General features: G+C 43.6%; 1 protein-coding gene across 1 annotated transcript in view; it reads right to left on the bottom strand.

Moving 5' to 3' along the window:
• The window catches only part of LOC101408566 (myosin-13), a 48,951-nt gene extending 38,992 nt beyond the window's left edge, over positions 1 to 9,959 (bottom strand). The window contains 9 exon segments of the mRNA XM_014789501.2: positions 2,325 to 2,428; positions 2,541 to 2,639; positions 2,731 to 2,794; positions 4,589 to 4,681; positions 5,704 to 5,815; positions 5,904 to 5,931; positions 7,412 to 7,568; positions 7,654 to 7,797; positions 9,756 to 9,959. Coding sequence (XP_014644987.2) covers positions 2,325 to 2,428; positions 2,541 to 2,639; positions 2,731 to 2,794; positions 4,589 to 4,681; positions 5,704 to 5,815; positions 5,904 to 5,931; positions 7,412 to 7,568; positions 7,654 to 7,797; positions 9,756 to 9,959 — 1,005 coding nt within the window.
• Positions 9,960 to 13,752: the final 3,793 nt, after the last annotated feature.

Raw genomic sequence — 13,752 nt, 5'->3', positions numbered from 1 at the left:
ATCCAAATGGAGGTTTTTCCTGGCAAAAACTTCACCTTTTTGTATAGCATGTGAGACTGTACTTGCCCAAATAAGTGGACGACAGGTGGGGTATGGTAAGTTAGGGGTTAAAAACCATTTCTTTAACATGTTTGTGTGGGTTCGTGGAGATTATGGGAAGAAAATGTGAATAATCTGCTTTCTCCCATCCAATAAGAACTGATTACAATCCTTTCCCACTGTACACAGATTTGGGGGCTGTTTTCTACATGATACCATTGGGAACCATTGTGTGATACTGGGAGAAGGAAGTCTCATGGATAGTATCCAAGAAATTGTGTCCAACAGCTTGAGGGGTTCACGTGGTAATCCAGGAATTCCAGTGTTGTTCAGAATTGAGGCAATATGGCATCATAGAATATTAGAACGGGAAGGGAAGATTATCAAAGGAAACACCATCATTTTTCAAATGAGAAAGGGGCAAATGTTTGCAGAGTCTCTCTATGTGCTAGGCACGGGGTTAGGCACCATCCATATGTTATCTCATTAAGTGCCCATGAAAACCCTATAGGTGTACCGATTTTTCCAAATTTCCAGGTGAAGAACTGAGATTCTAAGAGGGTAAGTCACCTGCCCCAAGTCATGCAGGCAGGATGTGATAAAACTGGGACCAGAGCGTCGCTGGGTCAATTCAAACCCTACAGCAGGTGCTGGTTTGGTTTTATAACCACTTGGCCCATCTTCCACCACAAAGGTTTCAACTAGAAAATCCTCTGGGATATACATATTGATTGTGTAGCAGGGTTTTCAGCCTGAGCCTAAACAATGTCCATGGGTGGGGTTAAAACATGTCTGGACACGTCTGGTGAGCTGGTGAGACAGACCCAGTAGGTCAGGATCAGCATGGTATTGAAGTGAGGCATTCTTGGGGTGGCGCCCCCTTTTGGGGGAGGAAGAGTTCATGCCAGGAGCTGACCAAGGGCAGGAGAGATGCTGAGGCCTTGATGGCCCCCCTTGAATCCATATCCCACCCTGGCAGTTGCAGATCTATGTCCTAAGAAAGGGTCACTGTAGGTTAAAAGGGAAAGAACTTGCGCTAAAAGCTGAGAGGAACCAGATGAAAGCAGTACTGCCTGGGGAGCTTCCTGGAGAGTGCAGTCCCTTGGAGAAGGAAGCAATCCCCCTCTACTCAGCCGTAAACCGTCTCCCAGAAGCCCCATGAGAGGGAGGAGCAAGAGCGGCTCCTGGCAGCAGGGGATCTACGCTGAGGACCTGAGGCACCCTTGGCGACTTTTAGAATTACGCAGGAGGGCCTTTCTTGGGGGCTGGAGGCCTCGCATGGGTCATTAACCTGCCCTTTCTGTACTCATCGGTTAGTAAAGGCTGGGGAAACCTGCTTAAAAATACGTAACGGCTAGACTTAAGTTAACCAAAGTTTATTTGATCGCGAAAACTTTCTACTTGCCTTAAAACAATTAGTGTCACCTGGAAATGTCACACAATGAAGGCCAAGAAGCTGGGCACTGGGCAATGTCCCTAGGACAAGACCCCTTTCCACAAGCTCTTGCAACTTCTTTGAGGGCGGAGCTTAATTGGGGGTGAGCTTAAGGGGTGGAGATTAATGGCTGAGAGATGGTTTATTTTAGTTAAAAATGCAAATTCTGGGATTGGGCAGACCTGGGTTCAAACACTCTCTCTCTCGTTTACAAACTCCGTATCTTCAAGCAAATTATGTACTTTTTCTAAGACTCAGCATCTACCTTTGTGAAAGGGGGCAATAGTGGAACCTATCCCAAAGGGCTTTTTGAGGCTTAAATGAGAAAATGCAGGTACAGCCATTTATCTCATTCCTAGCATATGTAAGTTCTCAACTCCCCAAAGCTAAAGGCCAGAGGCCTGACAGGCATGCTGAGGAGGTGGGTGTATAAGGTGAGCCTGAGGTGGTAGGCAGCAGGAGGAAAGGAGCAGCTGTACAGAGTGGGGTGGCTTTTTTTACTGCTTTATACTTTTCTGTCTTTTCTAGATTTTTTTAAAGAACCGTGTAGATGGTTTTGTAACCCGAAAACTTCCAACAAAACCTTATACATGCAAAAATTTATTCTAATTAAAATGCTCAAGAATAAAACTGAAGCCCTGCCTTGGAGAACTTTCTGCTTTCCCCTTTTGGAGTCTTGTGAAGTGGAGCTGAGCGGAGAGGGGAGTAATCTGCACTAATTCTCTGAGATGTTGGGTCTAATTACTTAGCATCTCTGCATCCCAGGTTTCTCATTAGACCACTAAGGTGCCTCGCAGTTCATAAACTCAATAATTCCATGCTTAAATACGTGAATAAATAAAATGCTTACATCAGTCGCCAACAGTTCTTCACTGTCATCAATGCTGGCCACGGTGACCTCTCCTTGGCTCACGAAAGGGAAGTCGAAGGGATTAGATGAGATCAGAAGCAGGTCTGTGAGACACGAAGATCCCTTGAGCATCTCATGCACAACTTACTCTGGGGTTTTTTTCCAATGTGACTGATTTAAAGATGAGAAGATGAGAACACTATCCTAAGAACTTACCAATTAGTTCTGGCTTCTTGTTTGACATGATTTGGTAAAAAATATGATAACTTCTCTCACTGGATAGCTGAAATGTCACTCTGGATTTTTCTAAGAGATCTAAAGTAACAAAAAATCATGTGATATCAGGCTCCCGAGAGATGCCTCTGTGTCCAAATACCAAGGTACCAAACAGAGTGTTTGGACTCACAGGTTTCAATGTCCGCCGATGCCAGCTTTCCCGTGCCTCCAAAATGAATCCGAATGAACTTCCCCTGTCCAATGGCACGTTGACAAACACCACAGTTATTGTATTTATATGGTGCTGTGGCTGGCCTCTGTTAGGTGCTACCACGGGTGGGTGGGAAGTGTAGGGTCACAGGGGAGGTGATGCAGCTCCTTTCTACAGCTCAGGGGATGCCCACCTCTCTGCTTGGGACCACCCCATGCCAGACTATCTTCTTGGTTTTTATCTTGCTTGTACCTGGATTCTCAAAATCTTCATGACACCTTTGAATTGATAACCTGGTTGGATCATCTGTCTGTCTTCTTTTTTGTCTCTGAGTGTTACTTCTGAGATTTCTTGCCTCAGTTTCCTTTACTGCTTACTACAAGCAAACCTAGGTCTCAGGCTCCCAAAGACCCACTCAGTGTTAGATTCCTCCTGTTTTTGGGGGAGTGAGAGGTGAAATTTTATATATATTTGTGTGCATGTATGTGTGTGTGTGTGTGTGAGTGTGCACTCCCTTCTTATAGTATCTGTTTAATTGGTCTCTACTATACTGTGAGCAAGTTTAAGGGCAAAAAAATGTTGCTTTGCTTCTTCACCCACAGAGTGTGGATTGTAGTTGGTACTCAATAGTGTTCTCAACATTTCTGAATGAAGCCTAAGACGAGTTAGTGAAGGGTCATGGAGGTATGTGGGAATCGTAAGTGTTGGGTCTTCAGGATTTTTAGCTGCTTAATGGAAGATGATAGAAGTCACTCAGCCTGCAAATGTTTGGAGGGTGGAAGGTGGACAGAAAAACTGGAATGATTGTAACTTCTGGGTCAGGGCCAAGAAGAGAGGCCTATCAACTAAATAAATGGGAGTGAGAAGAGGAAGGCATTGTCTTCCTCTTTAAGCTGGTGCCTGGTTAGCACAGCAACTAACTTGGTCCAAGCATGTGTAACATATCTCTGCTGTGTGACTTGCACCCAGATCCTCTACAAGGAAGAGTTTAGTTGTGCACCTAGGAAGACAGATGTGCAAGTGGCCAATGCACAGACGACCAAGGGAAAGAAAGAAAGGTCAAGGCTCAGAGCCACAGTCTTCGACGGATGCATTTACTTTCTCATCCATGACCATTTTGTCTTTGAGAGGTGACAATAAAATGCAAGCTTGTGATTATCCAACTACTGAGACGTGTGAAGTTCCGATGTACTTCTGCAACTACAGGCATAAATGAGGGCTTCACCTCAGGGTACTTGCTCCACTGGCCAGTGAAATTAGGTAGAGGGCTGGATGTTTGTTTATTTGCCAATGTGGAAGTAAATGCCTCTTTGGTTGAATTAATCCTGAGTGAAATGTTGGAGGACAGAACATATCCTTCAATATCTTCAATATCAACCTATTCCCAATTTTTGAGCTCTACTGCCTTCACTGGGTTTTCCCTGCTCCCAATGCCTCATAAATTGGAGGAGTTCAAATCTGCTAACTTAGTTCACACTAAGGTTTCTGTGGCTAATAAGCCAATGGATATTGTTCAATGTACTTCAGCATTTTAAAATGTTCCCACCTAGAGAGATCAATTTTAGCATTAGGAAATTGCTGTCTACTTGCGGAATCTGAATTACTATGACTTCAGAATACTCAGAGGTGATGTTCACTAGTCAGGGAAGGATAGCTAGATCCTCTCTCTGCTGGGAACAAGCCAACATGTTCCTCAAAGTGTATCAGAATACCCCAGTTGGGTAGATTGATCTGAATCGCTTGGGGGTAGAATAAGGCCAGATATATTCTAGTTTATGTGGCATTTGGGGAAAAGATTTGTTTTTTGCGGGTGGTGGAAAATTGGACTGGGTCTTACAAATCTTGAGGAGTTGTCATTCCTCACGGTCTTGGCGTTTCCAAAGGCTTCCAGTAGGGGGTTAGCTTGGATGATCTGATCCTCCAGGGTCCCCTAATAATAAACAAGAAGGGGAAAAGAGAGGACTTTGGACTTCCGAAGTAGCCCCTTGATGACCCAAAAGTATAGGTGCTCTGGGCAGGGTCCAAGCAGAGATGTGGACCAGCCTAGCCTGGTGGCCAGTGCAGATGTGTGGAGATACCCAATCCCACCCCCACCCCCAACCCAAGGAGTCTTCAGTGTCCCGTCATAGAGAGGGTCTTGTTAGTATAGCATCAAAGTGACTTCTGGCTGCACCAGATTCCAGGCTCCATCTTGATTTCTCAGTCTTTCTTCTCCGATAACATTTCATTATAAATCATGGATTTTTAGAATATATACCTCTGTTACTGTATGCATCACAACCCATCTAATATAGACCTTTGGGTTCAGAAGTATAAATAGAATGTGAGCAATGAAAGCGACCCAAGAGATCATACGATAAAAATAGTGGTTCTCAAAAAAAATTTTAAGTGGCAAAAAATATTTCATGAGAATTATTGCTCAGAAGCACCTATAGAAAGCATAGTTTTCACCCTCACCCCCCATGATAGCTTATCTTTCTGGCTCCAGAGCAGTTCGGAAACTACTGTCCTGCCAGTGATTCTCAAAGCGTGATTCCTGGACCAGCAGCATGAACAGTGGGAACACGTTAGAAACGCAAATTATCAGGATTGTGAACGTGAGATAGGAATTTCAATCAGAAATTTCGGGCATGGGGCCTAGCAATCAGTTGTTAACAAGCTCTCCTGGTGATTCTGATGTGCGCTCCAGTTTGAGAACCACTGGCCTAAACCATTCCTTCGCCAGAGGAGGATGTGCAGTTGCTCAACGTCACTCGGTGGTACTGGTGGAGCCGGTGCTAGGGCCTGAGCCCACTAGGTGGGACCACTTCCTGCCTTGCCTCATAAGCACTCCTGGGGCAAGACCTTGTGCTGTGTATCTTCACTGAGCACAAAGCCCCGCATACACTTGGTGCTCACGTGGATTTCAGTTATACTTATTCCAGCAAGCCTCTGGTGCAGGGAGCTGCTCACCTGCATTTTGCCTGGCTGCTGCTCCTTCTTCTTGTCTCCAGTAACTGCAATTGTTGCAAAGTACTGGATGACACGCTTGGTGTTCACAGTCTTCCCAGCCCCAGATTCTCCGCTGTCAATTTAAAAGTAAGTGAGATCAAGGAGAGTGGAAGGGACAGCCCTGGCTTCCAAGTCACCATGGTGCAAACACGGTTACTCACATGATGAGTATGGACTGGTTGTCTCGATCTAGAAATGCAGAGGGAAGCAAAGGGAAACAAATAAACATCAAACAGGCAGAATAGAGTATAAAAATTGGACAACATTAGGGGTGGTTAAAGTACATAGGTTCTAGTTCTGGCTTTGCCGTTAATGAGTGGTGTGACAATTTAGGCATCTCTAATCTTCTTTGAAACAATTTGTGCCAATTTCCTAAAAGTGGGATGTGTAACATGGGCAGCATGGGATGCAAAGAGTGAATCCCCCAGTGTGAAAGCTATTCTTCTTCACAGACCTTTACCTCTTCACTAGCACTTTCTCATCTCCCTTTTTAAGAAAGAAAGCAAGTTTCAGACTCAGAGCTTATAACGCCTAACCCCCAGTACCTCAGAATGTGACCTTATTTGGAAACAGGGTCATTGCTGATGTAATTAGTTAAGATGAAGTCGTACTTGAGAAGGTGGACCCCTCATCCAATTTGTCTGGTGTCCTTATAAAATGGGCAATTTAGAGACAGATGCACATAGGGAGAACACCTTGTTAAGATGAAAGTAGAGATCAAGGTGATGCTTCTACAAGCCAAGGAACGCCAAAGACTGCCAGCAAACCCCTAAGAGCTAGGAAGAGGAAGGAAGGATTCCCCTGAAGTTTTCAAAAGGAACATGGTCCTGCCAACACCTTGATTTAGGACTTCTAGCCTCCAGAACTGTGAGACAATAAATTTCTGTTGTTTTAAGCCACCCAGTCTGTGGTACTTTGTTACGGCAGCTCCAGGAAACTAATACAAACAGTGATATTAATCTTCCTTTTAAAACTGATGTAACTTCAGTCAATCTAAAGAAAAATATTAAGTATGCAGAAATAACTAGGATTATGAAGGTGAGACAGGGAACGACTGATGTTTGGGCCACATTGTTCTAGATGACTTTTAAGCATCGTTAGATCTCAGATGCTTGCTTCTACTTCTTGTATTTGTGCCAAGCCAAGTCAGGTGAAAGTTGAACAGACAGAAGTGATATTAGGCATGATGGTGTGACAGTATTACCACATCGCTATTTCCTGTGCCGTTCTGGCAATTTAGGGAGGAGAAATAGCAGCCTGCGTCTGGGGAAGAAGACAGCTGAAGGGACATTGCTATGTCTGTTTCTCCAACTTTGCATTCCTAACTGGCTACTAATAGAATCTCTCTTCCAAACATGCTCTTGTTGGGGAGTTCTTTGGAGGTGGGGGCAGGGCATCTCCTTATGTTCCACATTCCCCTCAAAGAAGCATGTCTTTAGTGTAGTTTCATTCATGAGCACTGGCCTATGCATCATGACTGGTAACGGAAGATACTGCACCCCTGGCTTTCCATCATAAAATCATGTGAATCTCCTAAGGTCACTTGCATCATTGCACCAGATGACCAAGCCTGTGAAGGGCTTGGATAACTAAGAACCAGTCCAGTTAAAGGGCTTGAATAATTAACTAAAAACTATTTTAACAAATTTGAATGGAAGAAATTACTCACCAGTCAGCATGAACTGATAGGCATTGTCAGAGATGGAGAAGATGTGGGGCGGGGCCTCCTGGCGTTTTTTGCCTCGGTAGGCAGCCACCACCTCAGGGTTGTACACCGGCAGCCACTTGTAGGGGTTGACGGTGACACAGAAGAGGCCTGAGTAGGTCTGAGAAAATCAAAATATGCAACATATGGATCTTATTTTTACTCAGAGAGATAGATGGAATAAAGAGATATTGAAGGGTGCTCACGTAGATCATCCAGGCTGCATAGCGCTCTTTGAGGTTGTACAGCACAGCAGGCTCATGCAGGTGAGTCATCATGGCCATGTCCTCGATCTTGTCAAATTTAGGAGGGTTCATGGGGAACACCTGGTCACTGTTCAGAGTGAGTGTCTGGGTGTTGAGAGAAAAAGCATGTGATGAGTGGGAGATCCAAGATCCATACCTCACTCTACTAGTACGGTGGAAGTAGTGAGATGTTGTGGTGTGATTACCCCATTACTATGGATAACTTTATGGATCATTTCCATGCCCAGAGATGATCCGTAAATAACAGTCCTTGATTAATCTAATTCTGGCTGAACTGCGCAACCAATTCTGGTCTGATGCTCCCCAGGCAGCGCGCCATCCTGTGTGTCAGGAGCAGGTTGCAGGTGTGCAGAGCGATAGGGACCTTTAGGTCTCAGGGTGGCCAGGTGGGACTCAGGGTGGACAGGGCCAGGGCAAGTTGCCTCTGTTTACCCCATTTGTTTTAAATACTGCAATGAGACAAATGTTGGAAAGTTGGAAAGAACCACTCCAATGCAGTCTGTGCATTTCAACCTCAATACCTCTGCTCACGTGGGTTCCCTTGTCTGGAATATCTTCTTTGAAACCTTCAAAGCTCTTCCTAAGTGCTACCTCTTCCATGACCCGTTTCCTCTCTCCCCTGTCTTTTCAAGGCTTTCATAATTCCTTGTACCTCTGCTCTGACAGTTAAAACATTTGGACTTGCAGTATGGTCCATGGCCGAACAATATTTTGAGACTATTAATTAATTTTCCCCTCTCCATTTTTTTTTCCCTTCTTTCTCCCCGACTCAAGCATACAGCTGGCTCTGCACTCCGTTACTCAGGAGAGGTAGAAAATAGGGCAGAAAAGAGCAAGAGCCTGTAATGCTTTCTGGCTTTTGTTTTCCAAAAGTCTAAGTCCTTAGAAGAGCTTTGAGGGTTCTGCTGAAAAGATAAAAGGAAGAGGATTTGTTGGTATGGACCACATCTCTCGAGGAAAGGAGGATCTTCTGCCCACTGCCCTACTCTAGAGAGAGACACCCAAGGGAGCACAAGGGGAGACGGAAAAGTCTGTGTATCCTGAAGATTCAGAGACTGGACTTGTTTCTTAGCAGATCCTTTGGGGAGGCAGTGAGACCCCAGTGTGGTACTGTGTAAGGTTCAGAAAGTGTGGCACAATTCTGGGGGAGGACCCCAAGAATGACTGAAGAAAATTTATTTCCAGCTCAGTGAAAAGAAGCTGAAATCAGAAGTTAAGTTCAGGGCCGGCCCTGTGGCTTGGTGGTTAAGTGCGCGCGCTGCGATGCTGGTGGCCTGGGTTCGGATCCCGGGTGCGCATCGAGGTACCACTTCTCCGTTCATCCTGAGGCCGAGTCCCACATACAGCAACTAGAAGGAGGTGCAGCTACGACATACAACTACCCACTGGGGCTTTGGGGGGAAAAAATAAAATAAATAAAATCTTTAAAAAAAAAAAAAGTTAAGTTCAATAAAAATAAATAAAAAAAAGATGAATCTATTTGGTATGTCCAAGTTTGTGAACTGAGATTCATACCTGCCGTGCACATCTTGATTCCTACACTAGGTGGCAACTTGGGGAAAGCAAGTGCTGAGATTTGCTTATATTTGCAAGTGATGGACACTGTGACCTAGACGTGGTGAGAGTTTAGTAAATGTTGAATTGAACAGTGCTCTGTAATTCTCTGCATTAAACTAGGCATTGCCTCTGGAGCTTCCTCTGTAAGTCACTCTGCAGCCTAGAGAGCTAGGTTTGGTTGGCCCACCCAGCAACAATCAACCATGTTTACCTTAAATAGTCCAACCTCCTCCACCCTCACCTTCCCCCTTTCTCCAAAGCAAACATCACAAAAACTCTCAAAGCCCAAGTCTTCTGAGGAGGAAAGAGGCAGGAGCAAACGTGTGCAATGGCAGTTTTCATCTGCTACTTCACTACAAAGTAGATAAATGTAAGTTTTGTTCTATCTTCAGATTCCTATGGACCAGCATGGAATTTCTAATATTCTACTCCAAAGGAAAATGAAGATGCCCATATTATCAAGGACATCTGAGGTCAACACTTACCCAGTTGTCGAAGGTCGTGACTGTGACTTTGTCATTTTCCCTGCTCTGGATCATACCTTTCACATACAATTCCTTATCATCCACTGCAAAGCAGGCTTTCTTAGAATCGAACGGTCTGTTTTGAGCCTCGATTCTCTCCTTCTCTGGTTTCCGCAGATAGGGAGCTGCTTTTCCAAAAATGGCCATCTCTGCTTCAGAGCTCATGACTGCAGGGGGCTGGGAAGACCAGGGGGACTTCTGAGTCTGAAGCTTGGGTGACTCTTGAATCTGAAGGGTCCCACCGTGTTATTTCCATTCAGAAGGGGCCAGATTCAAAAGCTCCTGGGATTAACCTAGGTCTTGAGGAATTTAGGGCCAGGTCTAGGGGCTACGAGTGGGCAAGTGGGAATGAGCTCAGGGGGATATTTTACTCTAAGACAAAAGTTTCAGGGATTGTTTTCATCTCTGAGTGTTGATTTTGGGAATATCTCTTAGTTCAGCCCCATGCATGGAAGTCTGAACCAATTAGAGGAAGCCAAGGAGAGCCCAATAAAGAGGCCTCAGGAAGTACTTCCTTAATCGCGCATCATGTTTGAGCCCCGCAATCTTAGTGTCGTCCCCAAATCTTAAGTGTATCTGAAAAGAATTATTGGAATGTTGATAATTCCTAGCAGAAATTTCAGACAGCCCAGTGAAAAGTAATGACTTGAATATAAAGATTTGCCACACTTGTTTAGCTAATTACAGGTAACAAGGTGATGGGAGGCGTTAGGGCCTAGTGCAATTGTTCCAAACTTTAACATGCACCAGAATTACCTCGAGGGCTGGTTAAAGCACAGATTGCTGGGCCCCAACCCTGGAGATTTTGATTCAGTGGGTCTGGGGTGGGGCCTGAGGATTTGCATTTCCAGCAAATTCCTATGCAATGCTACTGCTGCTGCTGGTCCGGGGACCACATCTGACAACTGTTAGCATAGAGCCTTCCTGCTGCAAGTGTGGTCCTTGAACCTGTTGCATCAGCATCACTCAGGAGTGTGTTAGAAATGCAGAATCTCAGACCCACCGTAGGGGACAGAGTCAGAATCTGCATTTTACGAGGATGTAGAGAAAAGGGAACACTTTTGCATTGTTGGTGGGAATGTAAATTGGTGCAGCCACTATGGAAAACAGTATGGAGGTGCCTCAAAAAATTAAAAATAGAACTACATATGACCCAGCAATTCTATTTCTGGGTATTTATCCAAAGAAAATGAAAACACTAACTCAAAAAGATATCTGCACCCCCATGTTCTGCAGCATTATTACAATAGCCAAGACATGGAAACGGCCTAAGTGTCCACTGATGGATAAATGGATAATGAAAAATGGACAAAGAAAATTAAAAAAATATATATATAATGGAATATTATTCAACCACAAAAAAAAAAAAAAAGAAATCTTGCCATTTGTGACAACGTGGATGGACCTTGAGGGCATTCTGCTAAGTGAAATAAGTCAGATAGAGAAAGACCAATACCATATGATCTCACTTATATGTGGACTCTTAAAAAAACATAAGAACTCATAGATACAGAGAACAGATTGGTGGATGCTAGAGGTGGGAGATGGGCGAAATGGGTTAAAGGGGTCAAAAGGTACAAACTTCCAGTTATAAAATAAATAAGCCCTGGGGATGTAATGTACAGCATGGTGACTATAGTTAATAATTGGATTGGATGTTTGAAAGTTGCTAAGAGAGTAGATCTTAAAAGTTCTCATCACAAGAAAAAAAAATTTTGTAACAATGTGTGGTGACAGATGTTAACTAGCCTTATTGTGGTGATCATTTTGCAATACATGCAAATGAATCATTATGTTGTACACCTGAAACTAATATAATGTTATGTCGATTATACTTCAATTAAAAAAAAGAATCATAGATAAAAAAAGAATCTGCATTTTAACAAGATCTCCAGGTGATTTCTACGCATAGTAGAGTTTAGAAGTACTGGGCCTGGTGCAGTGGTCTCCAAATTTTAGTTGTGTGTAGCAGTGTCAGGGTGTGACAAACAGTGTTTAATTAGATTAATACCTGCCTTAGACCTCACTGCCTGTTGGGGGTGTGTGTGTGTGCTGTGTGTATAAGTGTCTTTCTGCCTCTCTGCCTCTCTCTCTCTCTCTGCCTCCCCCTCCCACACACTCCCACTCATCCTTCCCGTCACTCCCTCCCCAAACCATCCCCCTTTCTGGTTGGCCCTTCTCTTTATGTATTTTCCGTGCTTAGAAGCCGGAATATCTGGCTTAAAGTACTGACACTGAACTTGGTCAAACCACTTAACTTCTCCGGGCCGCTGTCTATTCCCACTGAAAGTAAAGAAGCCAGCCTTGCTCATTTCTAAGGTCCCCGCAGGCTGTGTGGCTTTATGACTCCTTTTCCTCATCTCCCTCTGGATCTCTTTTCTCCAGACTCCTCTACTTCTTGTCCCCACATCTCTTCCCCTTTCCGATTCTTTCTCTCCTTTTTCCCTTCCATTCATTCTCCGGTAACTGACCGTAAAATGGAGTTAAATTACACACGGTATTCCCATCTCTCTCTTAAGATATAGTTCATATTTTTTGAATAAGGTCTTTATGCTCCCTATTAAAAGTGGGAAAGTTGAGTATTTTATAGTTTTCTCTTGGAAGTCACCCTCCTCGTGCTTCCCCTTTATGAAAGTACTCTTCGTTGGTAATTGACTGAAGTTTCAATATCCCTTCTTGCGATTCTGCGGAGTTTGATTCCTACAGAAAGGGCAGCATCCGCCTGTCTCTGGGCCTTATTCAGATATGCTGTGTTTTAGTTTTACTTTGGCCAGTGCCTCTGCTGAACCATCTGTGGGCTCGTGGTTAAGTTTTCATAGTAAGAGGCTGGAATTCAATAGCACCTACAAAGAGGGCTCCTGGACTGCAGCCATCAAGCCGGTTTAAATTTTCTCAATTACAGGCCGGCCCGGTGGCTTAGCGGTTAAGTGCACGCGCTCCGCTGCTGGCGGCCCAGGTTCGGATCCCGGGCGTGCACCGACGCACAGCTTCTCCGGCCATGCTGAGGCCGCGTCCCACATACAGCAACTAGAAGGATGTGCAGCTATGACATACAACTATCTGCTGGGGCTTTGGGGGAAAAAATAAATAAATAAAATCTTTGAAATTTTCTCAATTACTACCTGGCGGAGAAGGAAGAATTCATCCACGTTGCTTTCTCCTTCTCTGAAGGTGGACCCTAGTGTTGTGGTTTAGGTGGGTTTTCCTATAGCAGCGGTTCTCAAACTTTCTGTTCCCAGAACCCCTTCACACTCTTAAAAATGATTGAGAACTCAATTAGCTTTGGTTTATATAGGTCATAACTATTGATATTTACCATATTAGAGATTAAAATAGAGAAAATTTAAAAATATTAATTCATTTAAAATTACTATCAAATCCATTACATGTTAACATAAGTAACATATTTTATGAAAATGACTATATTTTCTAAAACGAAAAAAATTAATGAGAAGAGTAGCATTGTTTTTCATTTTTGCTACTTTCTTTCATGTCTGCTTCTGTATTCAGTCTGTTGTTGTGTTTTTTGGGGTTAAGTAAATAGGGAAAATCTGGCCTTGCATAGTTATGCAATTTGGAAAAAGAAAGAGTATTTTAACTGCTTTTTCAAATAATTGTGGATATTTTTCTTTGATATGATACCAAAACTTGACAAGTGGTAGTTTCTTATAGGCTAGTTGCAATGTGGAATCTGAAACCATATCAACAAACATTTTGTACTCTGTTACATTATAATCTGTTGATCTGACTTAAACTTCGAATAAATCTTACACCCGTGTATGAACATCATGCATTGGTCATTTGGAAAATATTGGTTCACTGAGTTATAAAGAACTTCCGAATGTTGACACGTTTCATTATACAAAATAAAGAAATCACAAACATTAATATCAGCATGGATCTCATTAGAAAATTCTTTCAGTATTAAGAAGTTGTCAAGCTAACAGTGGCAGATACA

The sequence above is a fragment of the Ceratotherium simum genome, chromosome 16 (assembly GCF_057802395.1).
Source record: "Ceratotherium simum simum isolate JZ-2026a chromosome 16, ASM5780239v1, whole genome shotgun sequence".
NCBI classification, from domain to species: domain Eukaryota; kingdom Metazoa; phylum Chordata; class Mammalia; order Perissodactyla; family Rhinocerotidae; genus Ceratotherium; species Ceratotherium simum.
Note: the sequence above shows the minus strand (reverse complement) of the source record. Positions and strands in the feature narration are given on the sequence as shown.